General features: G+C 44.3%; 1 protein-coding gene across 1 annotated transcript in view; it reads left to right on the top strand.

Annotated features, from left to right (window-relative positions):
• The window catches only part of TCP11L1 (t-complex 11 like 1), a gene marked incomplete at both ends in the record, with an annotated part of 40,092 nt that overhangs the window by 12,286 nt on the left and 5,660 nt on the right, over nt 1-22,146 (top strand). Inside the window, 5 exons of the mRNA XM_080692760.1 lie at nt 2,332-2,452; nt 3,086-3,306; nt 11,851-11,987; nt 14,878-15,074; nt 19,842-20,023. Coding sequence (XP_080548886.1) covers nt 2,332-2,452; nt 3,086-3,306; nt 11,851-11,987; nt 14,878-15,074; nt 19,842-20,023 — 858 coding nt within the window. The remainder of the gene's footprint in view (nt 1-2,331; nt 2,453-3,085; nt 3,307-11,850; nt 11,988-14,877; nt 15,075-19,841; nt 20,024-22,146) is intronic.

Below are 22,146 nucleotides of genomic sequence, written 5' to 3' on the forward strand. Positions count from 1 at the left end.
AAACTAAAAATTAGCAGCTTGGAATTTTTCTTTTTTTTAATTTTTTTTTTTCAGTGCTGAGGATTGAACTCGGGACATTCTACCTCCAAGCTATACCTCCAGCCTGATTTTTTATTCTTTATTAGGAAACAGGGTCTCACTGAGTAGTTGAGGTTGGCCGTAAACCACAAACCTGTGATCCTCCTGTCTCAGCCGCCCAAATACTGGTATTACAAGAGTGCACCACCACGCCTGGCTAATGGCTTGAAATTTTCCCAATAGTCTTGTTTTTCTTTTGGTACTGAAGGCTGACCCCAAGGGGCATTCTAAACCCCAGCCCTTTTTTTTGGTTTTTTTTTTGTTGTTGTTGTTTTTGGTGGTACTGGGGTTCCTGGAAGCCCTTCTACCTCTGGGCTACACTCCCAGACCTATTTTTACATTTTTATATGGAAACAGGGTCTCCTAAGCCAGCGCACGCGCTGGCTTTGAACCTGCATGATCCTCCTGTCTCTGCTCCCAAGCGCAGGCATTACAAGCGTGCGCCACCACGCCCGGCTAACCCCAGCCCTTTTTGATTTTTATTTTGAAACAGAGTCTTACTAGGTTTCTGAAAGTCTCACTGAGTTGCTGAGGTTGACCTCTATAACCTATAATCCTCCTGTCTCAGCCTCCCAAGTACTGAGATTTTGGTATGTGCTACCACATTCAGCTTTAATAGTCTCTTTATCATATGACACTGTTATATACCAAGTGGATTGATGTCGGCTATTAAATGAGTTCAAAGTTATTCTTTCTAATAAGATACTTATTGATAAAAAAAGGTATTACTAAAAAATATAGTATGTGAGCTGGGTGCAGTGGTACATGCCTATAATCACAGCCATTTAGGAGGTTGAGGGTAGGAGGGGGTCACAATTTCAAGGCCAGCCTCAGCAACTTAGTGAGTCTCGCCACCTCCAAAAAAAAAAGAAGAAGAAGAAAGAAGAAGAAGAAGGAAGAAGGACTAGGGATGTAGCTCAGTGTCAAAGCACTTGCCTAGCATTTATAAGACCTTGGGTTCACTCCCCAGCACTGCAATAAATAAGTAAATTTTAAAAGTTTGCCTGGCATGGTGCTGCATGCCTGTAATCCCAGTACTTAGGAGGCTCAGACAGGACCCTGTTTCAGAACTAAAAATAAAAAGGACTGGGGGACAGAGGTAGAACACTCCTTGGTTCAAAAGGTAGTACCTGAGCCGGGCGTGGTGGTGCACACTTGTAATCCCAGTACTTGGGAGGCTGAGACATGAGGATCGCACAAGTTCGAAGCCAGCCTCAGAGCTACTTAGTGAGGTTCTCAGCAACTTAGTGAGACCCTGTTTCCAAATAAAATATAAAGTAGGTCTGGGAGCGGGAGCGTAGCTCAGAGGTAGAAAGCCCCTGGCTTTTCATCCCCAGTTACACACACACACACACACACACACACACACACACACACACACTAGTACCCTTTTTTGGTACTACTGGGGTACTACCAAAAATTTGTTTTAAATTAGAAATAAAAATAGCAGGCATGGTGGTGCACACTTGTAGTCCCAGTACTTGGAAGACGGAGGTGGGAAGATATCAGGTTAGCTGCCAGCCTCAGCAACTTAGTGAGGCATTCTGCAATGTAGTGAGACCCTGTTCCAAAATAAAGAATAAGGCCTCTCAACTTTCCCCCGAGTGTATATCCTCACTTTTCCTTAATAAACCTCTGCCTTCATCTCTGACTAACACGTGCTGAAATTTTTTTTGCCACGAAAGCCAAGGACTCTCCATGGAATCATCGTATTGACCCAGACATATTCTTTGGCTACCCACGTGGAGCTTCAGAAAAAATCGGCAGTGGATTTTTATTTGCAAAACAATTAATTAAAGCGCTGACTGGATGTTAAAATTGGCAAATTAGCTGTGATGTTCTGAGGACCAACAGCTCTGGCGCTTGCTTGGAATCCAGTCTAACGTGGACTGAAATCTTCAGAACTGTAAAGAAATAAAATTATTCTTCCTCTGAAAGAAAGAAGGAAAGAAAGAAAGAAAGAAAGAAAGAAAGAAAGAAAGAAAGAAAGAATAAAAAGTAGGCCTGCGGGTGTAGCTCAGAGGTAGAATGCCCCTGGAGTTCAATTCCCAGTAAACACACACACACACACACACACACACACACACACACACACACACACGAAATGAAATGAAGTAAGTCATCAGTTTGTAAAGTCATTCTTTGGTTCTTATTATTAAGATTTGTTATTCTAAGTCTATAGAATTTATTTTGACTTTGTAAATTTGAGGCTCAAATGTTTTATTTTCTGACCCCACCCTCCATGGTCTCCAGCTTGGAGAAGAGAGTAAAGGAGATTGTTCATAAAGCTTTTTGGGACTGCTTGAGTTACCAGCTCAGTGAAGATCCCCCAACATATGACCATGCCATCAAACTTGTAGGAGAGATCAAAGAGGTAAGATAAAGAGTGCGTCTTGCTTAGGAGTATTTAGCCAACATCTTTGTGTTACTGTGTAAGAGACTTCTATTTATTTATTTATTTATTTATTTATTTATTTATTTTGCGGTACTGTATATTGAACCCAGGGACATTCTACCTCCAAACTACAGCCCTATTTTTTATTCTTTATTTTAAAACAAGGTCACACTGAGTTGCAAAGGGCCTCACTAAGTAGCTGAGGCTGGCCGAGAACCGCCATCCTCCTGTCTCAGCCCCCCAGTGCTGGGATTACAAGCATGCGCCACCACACCCAGCTTCCCAAGAGTCTTTAAAGAAACTGAAGGATTAAGAAGTTAAATTAATGCCGGGCGTGGTGGCGCACTCTTGTAATCCCCACACTTGGGAAGCTAAGACAGGAGGATCGCACAGGTTCGAAGCCAGCCTCAGCTACTTAGTGAGGCTCTCAGCAACATAGTGAGACCCTGTTTCCAAATAAAATATAAAAAATAGGTCTAGGAGTATATCCCAGAGGTATAAGGCCCCTGGATTTCATCCCCAGCACCACACACACACACACACACACACACACACACACACAATGTGTCTGGCTAAGAAACATGGATTAAACTTAGCTGTGCTTTCTTGTAGACCCTCTTATCTTTCTTGCTGCCTGGTCACACTAGACTGAAAAACCAGATAACAGAAGTCTTGGATCTGGATCTGATAAAGCAAGAAGCAGAGAATGGGGCCCTAGACATTTCCAAGTTGGCAGAATTCATTATTGGCATGATGGGGACCCTGTGTGCACCTGTTCGAGATGAGGAAGTTAAGAAACTAAAGGACATTAAGGAAATCGTGCCCCTGTTCAGGTATGGAAATGCGTTGTTCACAGCGCACCCAACTTAAAACCTGTTTTCAGGTTTAAAATTCCTCAAGTGTAGCTACTCATGCATTTGAAATTTTTTTTTTTTTAGCTGCGTGTGGTGGCACATACCCGGAACCCCAGTACTTTAAGGCTGACACAGGAGGATTGCAGGTGTGTGGCCAGCCTCAGCCAACTTAGTAAGACTCTTTGAAAGCAAAACTCTCAGCAACCTAGTGAGATCCTGTTTCAAAACAGAAAATAAAAAAGACTGAGGGTGTAGCTCAGAGGTAGACTGCCCCTGGGTTCAATCCCCAGTACCACACACACAAAAATAATTCAAGTCAACATTGTCTAAAATATAGAAATAGCCAGGTGTGGTGGCACACGCTTGTAATTCCAAAATTCGGGAGGCTGAGACTGGAGGATCGTGGTTTGAGGCCAGCTTCAGCTACTTAGCGAGGCCCTCTGTAACTTAGACCCTGTTTCAAAATAAAGAATAGAAAATAAGGATAGGGCAGGGGCCATAGCTTGGAGGCCAAATGCCCTTGGGTTCCATCCCCAGACCTGCAAAAAAAAAAAAAAAAAAATTAAGAAATAGCTGGGTGTGGTTGTGCACGCTTGTAATCCCTGCGCTTGAGAGGCTGAGACAGGAGGATCGCACAGGTTTGAAGCCAGCCTCAGCTACTTAGTAAGGCTCTCAGCAACTTAGTGAGACCCTGTTTTCAAGTATAAAATAGGTCTGAGAGTATAGCCTAGAGGTAGAAAAGCCCCTGGATTCCACCCTCAGTACCACAAAAATAAAATAAAATACAGAAATATAGAAAGAAGGAAGAAAATTCACCCATAATTTTACCACTTAAATTCCAAACCTGGGCCGGGCGTGGTGGTGCATGCTTGTAATCCCCGTGCTTGGGAGGTGGAGACAAGAAGATCGCGCAGGTTCGAAGCCAGCCATGCTGGCTTAAGAGACCCTGTTTCCAAATAAAAAAGTATAGGTCTGGGAGTGTAGCCCGGAGGTAGAAGGGTTTCCAGGAACCCCAGTACCACAAAAAAAATAAAAATAAAAGAATTCCAAGCCTACAGGACAGTTGCAGTAACCCTACAGTCAACTCACATATCCTTCACATAGAGCTACCAATTTTTCACACTCTTTTATCTTCATATATATGCAGGCTTCTCCCCAATACTTCTGAAGCTTAATGGCAAACATTGTGACATTTTACTCTTAACTGTTTCAACAGTTACCTCTTAGGAGTGTAGACATTCTTTTATTTATTTGTTTGTATTTGTGTGTGTGTGTGTGGTACTGGGGATGGAACCCATGGCCATTCTACCTCTGGGCTATACCTCTGACCCTGTTTTTATTTTTTATTTGGAAATTGGCTCATGCTCAGTTGATAGAGCCTCCCTAAGTTGCTGAGGCTGTCTTCATACCTGTGATCCTCCTGGATCAGGCTCCCAAGTACTGGGATTACAGGTGTCCTCCAGGTCTGGCTTGTCATTCTTTTACATACTGAAAATATAGCTAAGAAATTTAACATTGATATAATCTTATTAATACATATATTAACATAAATTTACTTATTTTAGTTTTTGAGTACTGATTTTTATATTTTGAAATGCTAGGAATCAAACCAAGGGCCTTATGCATACTTTTCAAGTACTCTGCCACCCATTCCCCCAGCCTCCTGAATATTTAATTTAATTAAAAAATTTTTTGGGGGGGGTCTGGGGATGGAACCCAGGGGCATTCGACCTCTGAGCTACACTCCCTGCCCTCTTTTTTATTCTTTATTTTGAAACAGGGTCTCACTAAGTTGTGAAGGGCCTCACTAAGTAGCTGAGGCTGTCCGCAAACCACGATCCTTCTGTTTCAGCCTCCCAAATGCTGGGATTACAAGTGTGTGCCACCACACCCAGCCTGAATATTTAATTTTAAATATATGATTGTGGCGAGGTACAGTAGTACATACCCTATTTTGTTTTTATTTTTAGATTTTTACTTTTTTGTGGTACCTGGGTTGGAACCCAGGGGCATTCTACCTCTGAGCTACACCCCCAGTCCTGATTTTTTTTCTATTCTTTATTTTGAAACAGGGTCTCACTGAGTTGCAAAGGGCCTCATTAAGTAGCTGAGGCTGTCCGCAAACCCCAATCCTCCTGTCTCAGCCTCTCAAATGCTGGGATTACAAGCGTGTGCCACCACGCCCGGCGTTTTTTAATTTTGAATCAGGGTTTCACTAAGCTACTGTATACTGACCTCAAACCTGTGGTTCTTCTTTCTCAGCTTCCCAAGTACAGGGATTACAGGTATTAGCTAAACACCCAAATCGATAAGCATTTTCACTGGCTGCTAAATATTCATTTGCATAGACAGAATTAACTTTCTCCCTTAAGAGGTACAATTAGATCACATATAATTATTAACTACTTAACTCTGCAATGAATATCTTTGTGCACAGACCTTCTTTCTGTATTTTAGGTTATTTCCTGCAAATCCATTCTTAAAACGGGGTTACCATTTCAGGGTCTGAACAGTTTTAAAACTCTTCATTGCATGTTATTTCAGAATTGCTTTTCAGATGTTTTATAAGAAAAACCATGTGGCCAGGCATGGTGGCACCCTTCTATGACCCTAGAACTTTGGAGGCTGAGCCGCTAGATCATGAGAGGACAATCAGTATTATAAGTTTGCGACCAGTTTAGGTACTTTAGTGAGGCCCTTCGAAACTTACTGAGGCCCTGTTTCAAATAAAGATGAATAAAATTAAAAAAAACTAAGACCTGGGATGTAGCTCAATCGTAGAATGCCCTGGGTTCAACCCTCAGTACCACACACACACACACACACACACACACAAAATAGAATAAGCCAGACACGGTGGCCCACACTTGTAATCTCAGCTCTTGGGAGGCTGAGACAGGAGGATTGCACAGGTTTGAAGCCAGCCTCAGCTATTTAGGCTCTCAGCAACTGTTTCCAAATAAACTATAAAATAGGTCTGGAAGTATAGCCCAGAGATAGAAAAGCCCCTGGGTTCCACCCCCAGTAACACACACACACACACACACACACACACACACACACACACACACTTCGAAAACAATTTCATTTTTCCTTCCTAGATTTTGTTTTGTGTGTGTGGTACTGGGGAACCCAGGAACATTCTACCTCTGAGCTACATCCCCAGCCCTATTTTTTACTTTTTAAAATTTATTTGTTTGTTTGTTTATTTATTTATTTATTTATTGGTGGTACTGGGGTGGAACCCAGAGGCTTTCTACCTTCGGGCTATACTCCCAGACCTATTTTTTATACTTTATTTGGAAACAGGGTCTCACTAAGTTGCTGAGAGCCTCACTAAGTAGCTGAGGCTGGCTTCAAACCTGTGCGATCCTCCTGTCTCAGCCTCCCAAGTGAGGGGGTTACAAGCGTGCGCCACCACGCCCGGCTTACTTTTTATTTTGAAACAGGGTTCCCCTAAGCTTCAGAAGGCCTCACTAAGTAGCTGAGGCTGGCTGAGAACACCATCCTCTTTTCTCAGTTTCCCAAGTACTCGGATTATAAGGGTGCCTCACCACACCTGGCTATTTTTTAAAATTCTTTGTTTTAAAACAAGATCTCACTAAGTTGAGGAAAATCTCACTATGTAGGTGAGGCTTTTTGTGAACCAAAGTACTCTCAGCCAAAGTACTGGGATTACAAGTGTGTGCTGCCATGCCCAGCTGGCATTCTACCTCTGAGCTATACTCCCAACCCTATTTTTTTTTTATTATTATTATTATTATTATTATTATTATTATTATTATTATTATTATTATTTTGGTGGTACTGGGGTTCCTGGAAGCCCTTCTACCTCCGGGCTTCACTCCCAGACCTATTTTATATATTTTTTTAAACAGGGTCTCTTAAGCCAGCGCGACTGGCTTCAAACCTGCGTGATCCTCCTGTCTCCGCCTCCCAAGCACGTGTATTACAAGAGTGTGCCACCACACCCGGCTATTTTATTTATTTTTAATTTTTTAATATTATTTTATTTTTGCAGTACTGGGCATGGAACCCAGGGGCATTCTACCTCCGAGCTATACCTCCAGCTCTATTTTTTAGTTTTTATTTTGAAACAGGGTCTCACTAAGTTGCAGAGGGCTTCACTAAGTAGCTGAGGCTGTTGTCAGCCTCCCAAATGCTGGGATTACAAGTGTGCACCATCATGCCTGGCCTAGTCCTTTTTATTTTTGAAACCGTGTCTCACGGAGTTGCGAGGGCCTCGCTAAGTATCTGAAGCTCTCCCCAAACCACTATCCATCCTCCGGTCTTTGCCTCCCGAATGTGGGGATTATAAGCGTGTGCCACCACGCCAAGCTCTGTTTTATTTTTTAGTTTAAAACAGGGTCTCACTAAGTTGCAGAGGGCCTTGTTAAGTTGATGAGGCTGGCTGTTAACCTATGATTCTCCTATATCAGCCTCCCAAGTACTAGAATTACAGGCATACACCATCCCCATGCCCAGCTTAATTTCCTGCTTTCTTGATAGCATTATGAAAAAGAACACATAACATACCTTATCCTCTTTTATTTTATATATGTATACATATATGTAAACACACACATATGGACACACACATAAACACACACACACACACACACACACACACACACACACACACACCCTCCATTGTAGGGTTGCCCCAGAATTTAGAAAGCATTAAAAAGGTTGGGCATGGTGGTCCATGCTTGTAATCCCAGTACGTGGGAGGCTAAGACAGGAGGATCAAAGTTTCATGGCCAGCTTCAGCTACTTAGTGAGGCCCCCCACAACTTAGTGAGACCCTGTCTCAAAATAAAGAATAAAAAATAGGGCTGGGGATGTAGTTGGAGGTAGATGTCCTTGGTTCAATTCCTAGTACCAAAAGAAAAAAAAGCATTCAAAAGACCTTCTAAGCTGGGCATGGTGGTGCACACTTGTAATCCCCGTACTTGGGAGTCTGAGACAGGAGGATCGTCCAGGTTTGAAGTCAGCCTCAGCTACTTAGTGAGGCTCTCAGCAACTTAGTAGGTCTGGGTGTGTAGCCCAGAGGTAGAAGGTTTCTGTGTTCCATCCCCAGTTCCACCAAAAAAAAAAAAAAAAGACCTTCTAAAATTGTTCTTGGTTGTGTCATTCCTTCAGCAAGCTCTTACTGCGCTGTGCCCCTCTTATGTGCTAGGATGGTGCTGGACACTAGAAGTAAAATAGTAAGACTAGCTGGGCGTGGCGACGCATGCTTGTAATCCCAGCATTTGGGAGGCTGAGACAGGAGGGTCATGGTTTGAGGACCTCAGCTACTTAGTGAGGCCCTTTGCACCTTAGTGAAACCCTGTTTCAAAATAAAGAATAAAAAATAGGTCTAAGGGCAGCTTGGAGGTTCCATCCCCAGTACCAAAAAAAAAAAAAAAAAAAAAAGTAAGACTTTACAGTCTAGCCAAGGTGAATGAGAAATACTTTGGAAAAGAGTTCTCTGGGGAAACACCTTGTAGCAAACTCATTTTCCTCCCGTAGGAGAAGGGACTGAGGGAGAAGTTTACCTTCTGAAGGCTCTAGCAGCACTTCTTAGTGCCAACAGATCTAGACCATGATAGATGTAGGCCCAGGCTGTCCTGTCTTTTGATTTTTCAGGAAGAGTTGGCTTATGGGATTTTTAAAACTGCAAGCACAAAGTGTATTTGGGGTTACTGCCAGTCAGCAGGCCACCAGCAGGCAGTTTCTGATGGCCTCTGGTATCCTGTGGGGGGATTTTTTTTGTGTGGTACTGGGGGTGGAACCCAGGGACTTTTCTACCTCCGGGCTATACTCCCAGACCTATTTTATACTTTATTTGGAAACAGGGTCTCACTAAGTTGCTGAGAGCCTCACTCAGTAGCTGAGGCTGGCTTCGAACCTGTGGGATCCTCCTGTCTCAGCCTCCCAAGTGCAGGGATTACAAGCGTGCGCCACCACGCCAGATTCCCTGTGGGTGTATTTTGGAAGCTGTTAGGAAGACTCTTTAGAAGAGACAAAACACCTTTCAGGAAAAGTAGACTATCCTGTGGATTTGGGAGATGGACTTAACAGTAGAGGGAGGGGGAGAAGGATGTAACTATTCCTCAGACTGTGCAACCTTTTTTATACAAGGTTTATGAGTAGGGGAGTTCATTATGTAATGTATAGTCTGTCTCAGAGGGCATTAGGGGACTTCAGAGGACATTTACTCTACTTCTGTGTAGGGCCAAAACCAAACCTGTATCTAGGCTCTTTATTTTTTTGTCTTATTTATTTATTTATTTATTTATTTATTTATTTTTATTTTTGTAACGTAGGTTCCTAACTACCTCCTGCTCGTGGCCACTTAGCAGGTCTTGACACACAGTGAGAGTGGTTATGGTGTGACAGGCAGGATGGGAGGTGTGCTTGGCCTCAGGTCAGGGCTGCCTGTTGGGCCCATTCAGAGTGTGGACTAGCGATTGCACAACCAGCCAGAACTGGAGCATAAAACGTTCCCTACGCTAAGAGACACAGGTGAGAGGGAAGGAGAGAAGAGCGGATTTCTTTCCTAAGAAAATTAATTCACCTGGGCATGGTGGTGCACTCCGGAGGCTGAGACAGGAAAATCACAGGTTCCCTGACGCCCTGTGTTCAGTCCCTTGGACCAAAAAAGAAAATGAATTAATTTACATGAGTGAATTCCCTTTTCCTCACCTTGGGTCCTGGGCTCTATGCTTCCTCTGTGATTGCCAGAGGAAGTTACCCATTGCCAAGGAACTATTTCCAGACTGGAAAGGCATTGTGGAAAGCCTCGGGACAAGGCCTGAGGACTCAGGATAGAAAGCTGCTTAAAGCTGCTTAGTCTTGAGCCAGGTGTGGTGGTGCACGCTTGTAATCCCAGCATTTGAGAGGCTGAGACAGGAGGATTGGGGTTTGTGGACAGCCTCAGCTACTTAGTGAGGCCCTTTGTAACTCAGTGAGACCCTGTTTCAAAATAAAGATTAAAAAATAAGGCTGGGGGTATAGCTCAGAGATAGAATGTCCCTGGGTTCAATCCCTGCTACTGCAGAGAAAAACAAAACAGATTTGTATTCTTGTAGGTTGTGGTAGCATACACTTGTAATTCCAGCATTTGGGAGGCTGAGATAGGATGATCATGATTCAAGGACAGTCTCAGCTACTACTTAGGCCCTTTGCAACTCATTGTGACCTTTTTCAAAATAAAGAATGAAAAATAGGGCTGGGGGAAAGTAGAATGCCCCTGAGTTCTATCCCCAGTACCAAAAAAAAAAGTATTTATTTAAGATTACAGCTGGGCATGGTGGCACATGCTTGTAATCCCAGCATTTAGGAGGCTGAGACAGAAGGATTGCAGTTTGCAGCCAGCCTCAGCTACTTAGTGAGGCTCTCTGTAACTCAGTGAGCCCCTGTTTCAAAATAAAGAATACAAAATAGGGCAGGGGGTGTAGCTCAGCAGTCAGATGCCCCTGGGTTCCATCCCCAGACCCACACACACACACAAAAAAAAAAAAAAAAAAAAAACCCAAAAGATTACAAATCTAGGGATGGAAACAGGGTCTCGCTGAATTGCAGAGGTCCTCACTAAGTAGCTGAGGCTGTCCTCAAACCACGATCCTCCTGTCTCAGCCTCCTGAATACTGGAATTCCAAGTGTGTACCACCACACACAGCTAAAATAAAGAATAAAAAGTAGGATTGGGAGTGTAGCTTGGAGGTAGAATACCCCTGAGTTCAATCCTCAGTTCCACACACACACACACAAAAAAAAGATTTGTAGTCTTAGCTGGGTGTGGTGGTACATACCTGCAATTTCCATATTGGGAGACTGAGACGGGGGATTGTAGGTTCAAGGGCAGTTTCAGCAACTTAGCAAGACCCTGTTTCAAAATTTAAAAAAATTTAAAAAGGATTGGGGTATAGTTTAGAGGTAGACAAAAAAAAAATGCAGTCTTTTTAGGGATAATTTAAAGGTTTTTTTTCCCTCAAATTTAATTTTCTCATTATTTTACAGACTGTGTGTGGTATTAGGGATTGAATCCAAGAGCATACTACTTCTAAGCTACACCTTCAGCGCTATTTTTTATTCTTTATTTTTGAAATAGGGTCTCACTACATTGCAGAGGACCTCACTAAGTATCTGAGGCTAGCCACAAACCTGCAATCCTCCTGTCTCAGCCTCCCAAGTACTGAGATTACAAGTGTATGCCACCACACCCACCTCCAAACTTTTTTGCGGTACAGGGATGGAACCCAGGGCATTCTACCTCTGAGCTACACCCCCAGCCCTATTTTTTATTTTTTATTTTGAAACAGGGTCTCACTAAGTTGCGGAGGGCCTCACTAAGTATCTGAGGCTGGCCGCGAACCACGATCCTCCTGTCTCAGCCTCCCAAATGTTGGGATTACAAGCGTGCGCCACCACGTCCAGCTTCTTGCTATTCTTTCTAAATGAAAAGCTCTCTTCTTTTCCTTTAAGCTCTGTTACTTTTCAAGTGCCTGATTCTAAATCCTTGTACCGGTTCTCTTTCAGGGCAATCTTTTCCCTGTTGGACCTAATGAAAGTGGACATGGCGAACTTTGCTATTACTAGCATTAAGCCTCGTCTCATGCAACAATCGGTGGAGTATGAGAGGAAGAAATTTCAAGAGCTTTTGGAGAAGCAGCCAAGTATGTTAATGCTTTGTGGTGCTTTGTCATCATATTGTTCATTTTAGTTGCTGTAGCTTGTTGTATAACAATATTGTTTTCCAAACAAAACTAAGATTATAAGCCGGGCGTGGTGGCGCACGCTTTGGGAGGCTGAGACCGGAGGATCGTGGTTCATGGACAGCCTCAGCTACTTAGTGAGGGCCTCTGTAACTTAGTGAGTCCCTCTTTCAAAATAAAGAATAAAAAATAGGGCAGGGGGTGTAGCTTGGAGGTCAAATGCCCCTGGGTTCCCTCCCCAGACCCACAAAACCAAAAAACAAACAAAACTAAGAATATATATATGAGACTAGTCTGATTTGAAGAAGGAAAAGCATAAGATTATAAAACTACATCTAGAATTAAACATTGAAAAGAAAACTTAGAGTCAGGTGTGGTAGTGCACACTTTTTTTTTTTTTTTGACAGTATTGGGGATGGAACCCAGGGGTATTTTACCTCTGAGCTACACCCTCAGCCTTATTTATTTGTTTGTTTGTTTATGGTATTGGGGGTGGAACTCAGGTGCATTCTACCTCCGAGCTACACCCCTAGCCCTATTTTTTATTCCTTATTTTGAAACAGGGTCTCACTGAGTTGCAAAGAGCCTCACTAGGTAGTAGCTGAGGCTGTCTGGCAACTGCGGTCCTCCTGTTTCAGCTTCCCAAATGCTGGGATTACCAGCATGTGCCACCACGCCCAGCTGGCACACACTTTTAATCCCAGCACTTGGGTGGCTGAGAGAGGAGGATCGCAGGTTTGAAGACAGCCTCATCAAGTAGTGAGACTCTTATCAACCTAGTGAGACCCTGTTTCAAAATAAAAATTTAAAAATAGGCCTAGTGCTCCCCTCCCAAGTACTGGTATTACAAGTGTGCACCAGCATGCTCAGCTTGGTGTTGGTTTTATTTATTTATTTATTTTTGTGGCACTGGGGGTGGAATCCAGGGGCTTTTCTACCTCCGGGCTACACTCCCAGACCTATTTTATACTTTATTTGTACACAGAGTTTCACTAAGTTGCTGAGAGCCTCACCAAGTAGCTGAGGCTGGCTTTGAACCTGTGAGATCCTCCTGTCTCAGCCGCCTAAGCTCTGGTATTACAAGCGTGCACCACCACGCCTGGCCTTGTGGTTGGTTTTAAAACTATGACAAACTTCTTGTGATTTTTCTGTCACTTTTCTTTCCTTATGGGCTACAACAAAAAATTTTCACTTGCTTCTGTTCCATATGCATAAACCTCCGGTTTCACTCTCAGGAAGTCTCACTTTTATGACCTCTCAGGGGACCTCAGGAAAACAGATGGCAACAGAATCTAAAACTGTTCTGTTTCTAAGCTGCTTTTGGAGTGTCTGCATTGGCAGCCGTGTTCTGGGTAAATTTCAGTCTTTTGATCTAGTTCAATGTAAATCCTGCTCAGCCTCCAACTCTGCTGGTGACAAGATGAAAATAGCTGTCTCTGGACAGACTGTGTTGTGTGACCAGATTAGTGAATTCAGGGACCCCAAGCAGTTGCTTCCTCCAGCTCCAGACAGGGAAGTTGGAATGCTAAGAGCCAGGGAAGTCAGGAGAGAACAGTGGAGAAGTAGTCAAAGAAGCAGCTCACACCCTCATCTGTTATTGTGCCCCTAGGAGGCACCCAAGGGTGCAGTTTTCTAGGCTGAAGAGTCTTCATATTAGAACCAGGTCTTGGAAGCCAAGGTGCAGAGAAATACTGCTGGCAGGGAAGCAGAGCTTCAGGCCTGGTCAACAGAGTCTTGTATTTATCCACAGCAGACAGTTCAGGGTTCCCAAAGCTCTGGGCTGCAGAGAATGCAGTCTACAGAAGGCTAAGTAGAGGGGGCCAGAGGGTCCTACAGTCAGAACCAGCTCAGAGGATCAGTGACCTGGCAGAGGACAGGCGCATCCTCTCACCACAAAGAAGTGTGGATGTAGCCATAGCCTTGGCTACCTGCTTGGTCTCAAAGACGCCCCCCTGGCAGAGCTACAAGGTTCTAGGACCTGACAGGTGCATCTTTTGTTCACAGTGTGGACCAGATCCTCCTGCTCTTTCTGTGTATCCCTCAGAGTACCTACTGCATTACCCAGCTTAGAAAAGCATAGGAAGCCAGGCATGGTAGTGCACACTTGTAATCCCAGTACTTGGGAGGCTGAGCTAGGAGGATTGCAGGTTCTCAGCTGGCCTCAGCTACTTAGTGAGGCCCTCCTCAACTTAGTGAAACCTTGTTTCAAAATAAAGAATAAAAAATAGGTCTGGGGATGTAGCTTGGAGATAGAATAAAAATTTTGAAAAAAAGAAAAAAAAAGAAAGAGAAGAAAAGCCATGGAGCATGAAGGCCAAGGCCAGTGAATGCCAGCTTAGGGTCCCCCGACAGTGCCTCTGATGCAGTGAGTTCCACAAACACTACGAGGCAGAGGTAAACTGATAGGACAGTAAGACCCAGGCACGGAAGAGCAGGGTGTAGAGGACGTGTTAAACAGGGGACTGTGACTCATCCCTTCTGCCTCTGAGCAAGAACTTCTGCCATCGCACGGAGCTGGAGTTATCAGAGCTTTCAGCGACATCTCATGTGGTGGTCAGGGTGCGAGAGAAGGGAGAGAGGGTTTGCTGAGCACCTGGCCAGGTGTTGAATCACAGCAGCCTGCGAGGTGGCTGTCGTCAGTGCCTGTACACCAGGCATCTGATGGACAGGTCATGACTCACCCACGTTCATTTAGTGAGTAATGCGCGGTATGGTGATTTGGAGCAAGTTCTCTTTGATTCTGAAGTTCATTCTCTAGATGCTTATCACACTACCAAGATAATCTTCCCAAAGTAATTCCAAGAAGCGTCCTGCTAAGTGTCATGGCATTGTCTACCGCTTTGTTTTTCAGATTCCCTGGACTTTGTCACTCAGTGGCTACAGGAAGCCTCAGATGACCTTATGACTCAGAAGTATAAGCATGCCCTGCCAGCCGGGGGAGAGGCCGCCGGCTCTGAGGACACCCCCATGCCAAGCCCATTGGCCATCCAGAACTACGCATACCTGAAGCTTCTGAAGTGGGACCATCGCCATAGACCTTTCCCCGAAGTAGGTGTTCCTGGGTGGTGGGCGGCTCCTACTTCTTTTTGTATTGCTGAACTTTTTTTTTTTTTTTTGTAGGAATTGAACCCCAGGGGCATTCTACCTCCAACCTACACCGTAGCCCGATTTTTTATTCTTTATTTTGAAACAGGGTCTCACTAAATTGTAGAGGGCCTCATTAAGTAGCTGAGGCTGTCCATGAACCCCAATCCTCCTGTTTCAGCCTCCCAAATGCTGGGATTACAAACGTGCACCACCATGCCAGGCTTGCCAAGTTTTTTAAAACAATAGTGTTATTCTAATATAAGGCACATACCAAAAATTCTGTTTTAAAGTGTACAACTCGGTCTTTAGGATATTGGCACAGTTGCACAATCATCACTATTTATTTATTTATTTATATTTATTTATTTATTTTTGTGGTACTAAGGATTGAACCCATAGTCCTTCTACCCCTCCAAAGTGCACCCCCAGCCCTCTTTTTTATTCTTTATCTTGAAATAGGGTCTCACTAAATTGTGAAGGGCCTCACTTAAGTAGCTGAGGTTGGCCACAAACCCATGGTCCTTCCATCAGCCTCCCAAGTACTGGGATTACCAGTGTACACCAACACACTTGGCTAAATAATTACTACTAGTTAGTTTAGAACACTTCTGTCACTCCAGATAGAAACCCCATGCCCATTAGCAGTCGCTGCTCCCCGCCTCCAATCCATACTTTCCTTCTCCATGGAGGTGCCTCTTCTGGATATTTACTATCGGTTGAATTCTGCAGGGTGGGCATGTGTGTCTGGCTTCTTTCACAAAGCACAGTAGTAACATATATAGTACTTAATTCTTTTTATTTTCCATTATATTTTCTTATGGTAGTAAAATATACAGACCATAAAATTACCATTTAGTTTTTTTGTTTTGTTTTGTTTTATGTGTTATTGGAGGTTGAACCTGGGGGCCTTCTACCTCTGAGCTACACCCTCAGCCCTATTTATTTTTTATTTTTTTGGTGGTACTGGGGGTGAAACCCAGGAGCATTCTACCTCCAAGCTATACCCTCAGCCCTACTTTTTAAAATTCTTTGTTATTTTTTGTTATTATTTTTATTTTTTGGTGGTAGTGGGGATGGAACCCTTCTACCTCCAGGCTACACTCCCAGACCTATTTTATATTTTTTAAATTTGGAAACAGGGTCTCTTAATCCAGAGAGGCTGGCTTCAAACCTGCACAATCCTCCTGTCTCCACCTCCCAAGCGCAGGGAGTACAAGCATGTGCCATCACACCCAACTCTTCTTTTATTTTGAAACAGGGTCTCACGGAGTTGCAAAGGGCCTCCCTAAGTAGCTGGGGCTGTCCTCGAACCATGATCCTCCTGTGTCAGACTCCCAAATGCTGGGATTACAAGTGTGTGCCAATACTCCCAGCTTATTTTTCTTTTTTATTTTCTTTCTTTCTTTTCTTTTCCTTTTTTTTCCCCCACAGTACTGAGGTTGGAACTCAAGGATTGTATCTCCAAGTTAAACCCCCAACTCTGTTTTTTTTTTTATTTTGAAACAGGGTCTCACTTTTTATTTTTATATTTTATTTATTTATTTTTGGTACTGGGGATGGAGCCCAGGGACATTTTACCTCCAAACTACACCCCAGCCTTATTTTTTTTTTATTCTTTATTTTCAAACGGGGTCTCACTGAGTTGCAAAGGGCCTCACTAAGTAGCTGAGGCTGTTCGTGAACCGCAATCCTCCTGTCTCAGCCTCCCAAATGCTGAGATCACAAGCATGCGCTACCACGCCCAGCTTATTTTTTAAATTTTTTATAGCATCTCCCCTAGGTAGCTGAGTTGCTGAGACTGTCCTCAAACCTGTGATCCTCCCATTTTAGACTCCCAAGTACTGGGATTATAGGAGTTGGCTAGCATGCCCGGCGGTTTTAACCAATTCCAAGTTTTGTGGCATTAATAACATTCACATTATTGTACATCCATTCTTGTAACATTTCCAACTTCCCAAACTATAAGACTTTCTACCCATCAAACATTAATTCCCTATTCTCCTGGCTCCTGGCAACCATTTTACTGTGAGTCTATGAATTTGACCATGGTAGGTACTATATATAAAGTAGACTCATATAATATTTATTCTTTTGTGCCTGGCTAATTTTACTTAACGTGATGCCTTTGGGGTTTATCTGGATTGCAGTGTGTATATTTCCTTCCTGTTTAAGCCAAATACCATTCCGGCTGTGTGGATACCATGTTTTGTTTATGCCTCAGTTGGTGAACATTTCTTTTTTTTTTTTTTTTGGTGGTGGTACTGGGGTTCCTGGAAACCCGTCTATCTCTGGGTTACACTCCTAGACCTATTTTATATTTTATTTGGAAACAGGGTCTCTTAAGCCAGCGAGGCTGGCTTCGAACCTGTGTGATCCTCCTGTCTCCGCCTCCCAAGTGCAGGGATTACAAGCGTGCGCCACCACACCCGGCTTAGTGAACATTTCAGTTCCACTCTTGGTTATTGTGGATTATGCTTTTGTGAACATTCAAGTGCAACATTTTGTGTGGACACATGGTTTCATTTCTCTTGGTTATGTATCTAGGATTAGAATTGCTGGTTATGTGGCGACTCTAAGCTTAACATTTTGAGGAACTTCTTCAAAGCAGATGCATCATTTTATAATCCCACCAGCAAGGTACAATGCTTCCAACTTGTGCTGCTGAATTTTTAGCCTGTTTTTATTCATCTTGATCAAAACCTGTGGTGTTGCTTTATAGCTTTATCTAAAAAAAGTTTGTATCCTTCCATGCTGAACAATGTTTTTGTCTTTTTGTGGTTTTCATAAGTGCTTCTAACTGCATTAATCCTTTAAGGGGATGACTGGGTAGGATCCCCCTATTTTGTCGGTGAATAGCTAATATCTATTTTTTTTTTTTTTGTGGTGGTAATGGGGATGGAACCCGGGCCACACTCCAGACCTATTTTATATTTTATTTGGAAACAGGGTCTCTTAAGCCAGCAAGGCTGGCTTCAAATCTGCTCAATCCTCCTGTCTCAGCCTCCCAATCGTGGGGATTATAAGCGTGTGCCACCACGCCCAGCTTGCTAATATCTAATTTGATGTGTAGCAGTCTTGCTTCTTTTTTTTTTTTTTTTTTTTGGAGGATACTTGAGTGACTCAGATCCTGTTACTTCTTCAAATCCCTTTCTCATACATTCCTAATTTTTCTTTCAAGAGTTGTCAGCTAAAGCAGGCATGGTGTCACATTTCTGTAATTCCATTACTTAGGAGGCTGAGACAGGAAGATTGCAGGTTTGAAGCCAGCCTCACTTAGTGAGGCCCTCAGCAACATAGCTAGGCCTTCAACAACTTAGTGAGACTTTGTCTGAAAGTAAACAATAAAATAGGGCTGGGAAGGCCCATGTTTATTATCTCTGCATTTGGGAGGATCACGGTTAGTGGACAGCCTCAGCTACTTAGTGAGGCCTTCCACAACTTAATGAGACCCTGATTCAAAATAAAGAACAATGCCAAGCATGGTAGCTCACGCTTGTAATCCCAGCATTCGGGAGGTTGAGACTGGAAGATCGCGGTTCATGGACAGCCTCAGCTACTTAGTGAGGCCCTCCGCAACTTAGTGAGACCCGGTTTCAAAATAAAGAATAAAAAACAGGGCAGAGGGTGTAGCTCAGAGGTAGAATGCCCCTGGGTTCCATCCCTAGACCCCCCAAAATAATAATAATAAATAAAGAATAAAGAATAAAAAAAAATAGGGCTGGAGTATAGCTCAGAGGAAGAAAGTTCCTGGGGTTCATTTCCCAGTACCAAAAAAAAGTTGTCTGCTGAGGATTTCACTTCTTGCCTCCAAGTTCCCCATTTGTGCTGGAAGGGGATCTAAAGACAGTGTCGAGCTGCTTGGGGAGTGTTCCTTTCTGAACAGTGGCATGTGCTCCTCTGGAGGGAAGCTCACCCTGATGTTTCTCTTACAAACCAGCTGTGGGGAAGACGGTGGTACTCCCCACCCCCACCCCCTGGCAGACGTCTCCTCTTGGCGTTGCATACTTCATGGAGAGCACAGGCACAGTGAAGTCTCTGCTGGACTGCCAAGTGAGGTCTAACGAGAGACTCACAAGTCCCTGGAGCAGATCTGTTAAACAGATTTCCAGGGAATCTCAGTCTCCATAGATAGTTTTACTGCTTGAGAAGTTTGGGCTGCGACTCCAAATACTGAGTGTCTTCATTTGACACTCTCATTTTCTTACAGCAAAACCTCTCCTTTAAAGTTCACATTTCCCTAGCATGTGCAGTGGAACACGCCTGTAATCCTAGCACTCTCGAGATTTCAGGAACTCAGCAAGGCTCTCAGCAACCAGCAAGACCCTGTTTCAAAACAAAAAAATCAGAAGCGCTGTGGGTATGGCTCGGAGATAGCATGTTCCTAGACTCAATCCCCAGTACCTCCCCGCTTCCCCAAAAAAGCAGCCCTCAAAGTAGGAATCCCTTTGGCCATGCTGCCCAGGCCTGAGAGAACTGAGGAAATCTACATGAGGTCACTGCTCTGAAGTGCCAGAGCCTGACATACCCCAGATCTGCCTCGAGCTCTCCATGGGTGCCGACCTGCACACTTGCAGGAAGGGGCTGGGAGGGAAGGAGAGCTCCCGCTCCCACTGCCCTGTGGCTCTGAGAGGGGGAGGGAGGCTGCGGGGGCAGGCGGGCTATGGCCTTGCTGTTTTCTGCTGGCCAGCCCAAATCTCAGTGCAGCAGCCACTTCTCTGTTCATTACAGACAGTTTTGATGGACCATTCCCGCTTTCAAGAGCTCCAACTGGAGCTGGAGGAGCTGACCATCCTGGGGGCCGTGTTGCTGGTCACGTTCAGCATGGCTGCTGCTGGGATTTCCAACCAGGCTGAATTTGCTGAGAAACTCAAGATGATAGTGAAGGTTCTGCTGACTGATCTGCATCTGCCGTAAGTGGCCTGGGACTGTGGGGGTCTTCAGTGGGCAGGTGGGAGCAGCGGGGGCAGAGAGTGGACAGCAGCGAGGCCGCCCAGTGAAGGCCACTGTGGAGGAGCTGAAGGAGACCCGCTATCTCACTTCCCCTGGGGGGCCGCAGCAGGGCTTGTTCAGGGCTACAGAGTCAATGTGAGTCAGCTAGAGGGTCGCAAGCCCGGGGGGTAGTGTGTGCAGATGTTTGTGATCAGACCCACAGTAGAGATGCATCCTCCACGTGACACGTGTGGAACTGAAATGAGAACCTCACACCTGGAGCTTGTCCTAACTATGCTTGATGCATCTTGGTATTTCCTACACTTTTTTTTTTTTTTTTCGTGGTACTGGGGAGGGGATTGAACCCAGGAGCATTCTAACTCCAAGCTACACTCCCAGCTGTATTTTTATCCTTATCTGAAACAAGATCTCACTAAGTTGCAGAGGACTTCACTAGCTGAGGCTGGCTGTGAACCTGCGATCCTCCTGTCTCAGCCTTCCAAGTAATAGATTACAAGAGTGCGCCACCATGCCCAGCTCGCTATTCTTAGTTCATTATAAAAGCACTGGTTTTATCCAGGCACGGTGGCACATGTCTGCAATCCCAGTACTTGGGAAACTGAGACAGGAGAATGGACAGGGTCAAGGCTAGTCTTAGCAACTTAGGGAAACTCTGTTTCAAAATAAAAAATAAAAAAGACTGGGTTGTAGCTTGGAGGTAGAATGCCCCTGGGTCCAATCCGCTGTACCAAAAATAAATAAACAAATAAACAAATAAATAAATAAATAAATAAATAAATACTGGTTGTTATGCACTAAATTGCTCTCATAACCAACTCTCAATACACAGCCCTGAGGCCGGGGTGTCGCTCCTGATGGAGCGCTTGTCAGGCATTTACAAGGCCTTAGAGAAGCCACTAGCCCAGGGACGGTCAGTTGCTCCAGCTGGGGCTCTAGAAGAGAAAGGTCATAGAAGAAACAAGTCCTGCTCCTCCGGAGGCACTGGCATAACTGCCCTTTGCACATTTCCAATAGTAGTTCTGAGCTGGGTATAAATGTATCGTTTTATTACCCAGAAGAATACACATCTGCCCACATTAGATGATTTACAGTGTGTGAAATGTTTTCATCAAATGGTTCTAGGTAATCTTGTGTCTCACAAGCCCAATTCAGAGGAATTGTCCCTGGAAGCACCCCCAAACATTCTCATCCTTACAGAATGAGGGGCTTTGCTGTGGAGCTTGCCCAGTGCGTGGGTGTGTTCAGTGCCGTTCTCAGTACAGTGCGTGACCACGTCTTCTGGTCAGGGTTTGACTCCGCCCAGGGGCTGTTTGCTCAGCTGAGGCCCTGGCCCAGGTGCAGCTCCTGGCTGTCACCTCGGTCCCCTGCCAGTAGAGCTGCTCTGTCCAAGTGGTCGACCAGAAAGCCTGGCCCTGCACTCCTATCTCCACCCTGTTTCCAAATAAAGAATAAAAAACAGGGCTGAGAATGTGCTCAGAGGTAGAATGCCCCTAGGTTCAATCCCTAGTACCGCAAAAAAAAAAAAAAAAAATAATAATAATAATAATAACAACAACAACAACAATAATAATAATAATAAATAAAATAGAAATAAATAAATAAAATAGAGCTGGGGGCTGGGGGTGTAGCTCAGAGGGAAAGTACCTCTGGGTTCAATCCCCATTACCACAAAAAGCAAACAAACAAAAAAAATAGTTCATGCTGGGCATGGTGGCACATGTCTGTAATCCCAGTACTTGGAAGGCTGAGACAGGAGGATTGCAGTTTCAAAGCCAAGCCCAGCAACTTAGTGAGACCATGTTTCAAAATAAAAATAATAAAATAGGGCTGGGGGTGTAGCTCGGAGTAGAATGGCCCTGGGTTCCATCCCCAGTAACCCCCTCCTGCGAATTTTTTTAAGTCAGTTCCAGGCTATTCCACCACTCGGGTGTGAGCAAGATGTGAGCAAAACGTTGTGCTTCAGGTGCTGGTGTAAACTGAGCCCCTCTCCTTCCCAGGGTCCTTTTAGTGGAGGGAGGGAAGAAGGCCCGGGGTCGGTGTGCTCACCGGAGCAGTGAGGAGCAGGGAAGCAGAGTCACACTCA

Source organism: Muscardinus avellanarius (genome assembly GCF_963383645.1).
Source record: "Muscardinus avellanarius genome assembly, chromosome: 1".
Lineage (NCBI taxonomy): Eukaryota > Metazoa > Chordata > Mammalia > Rodentia > Gliridae > Muscardinus > Muscardinus avellanarius.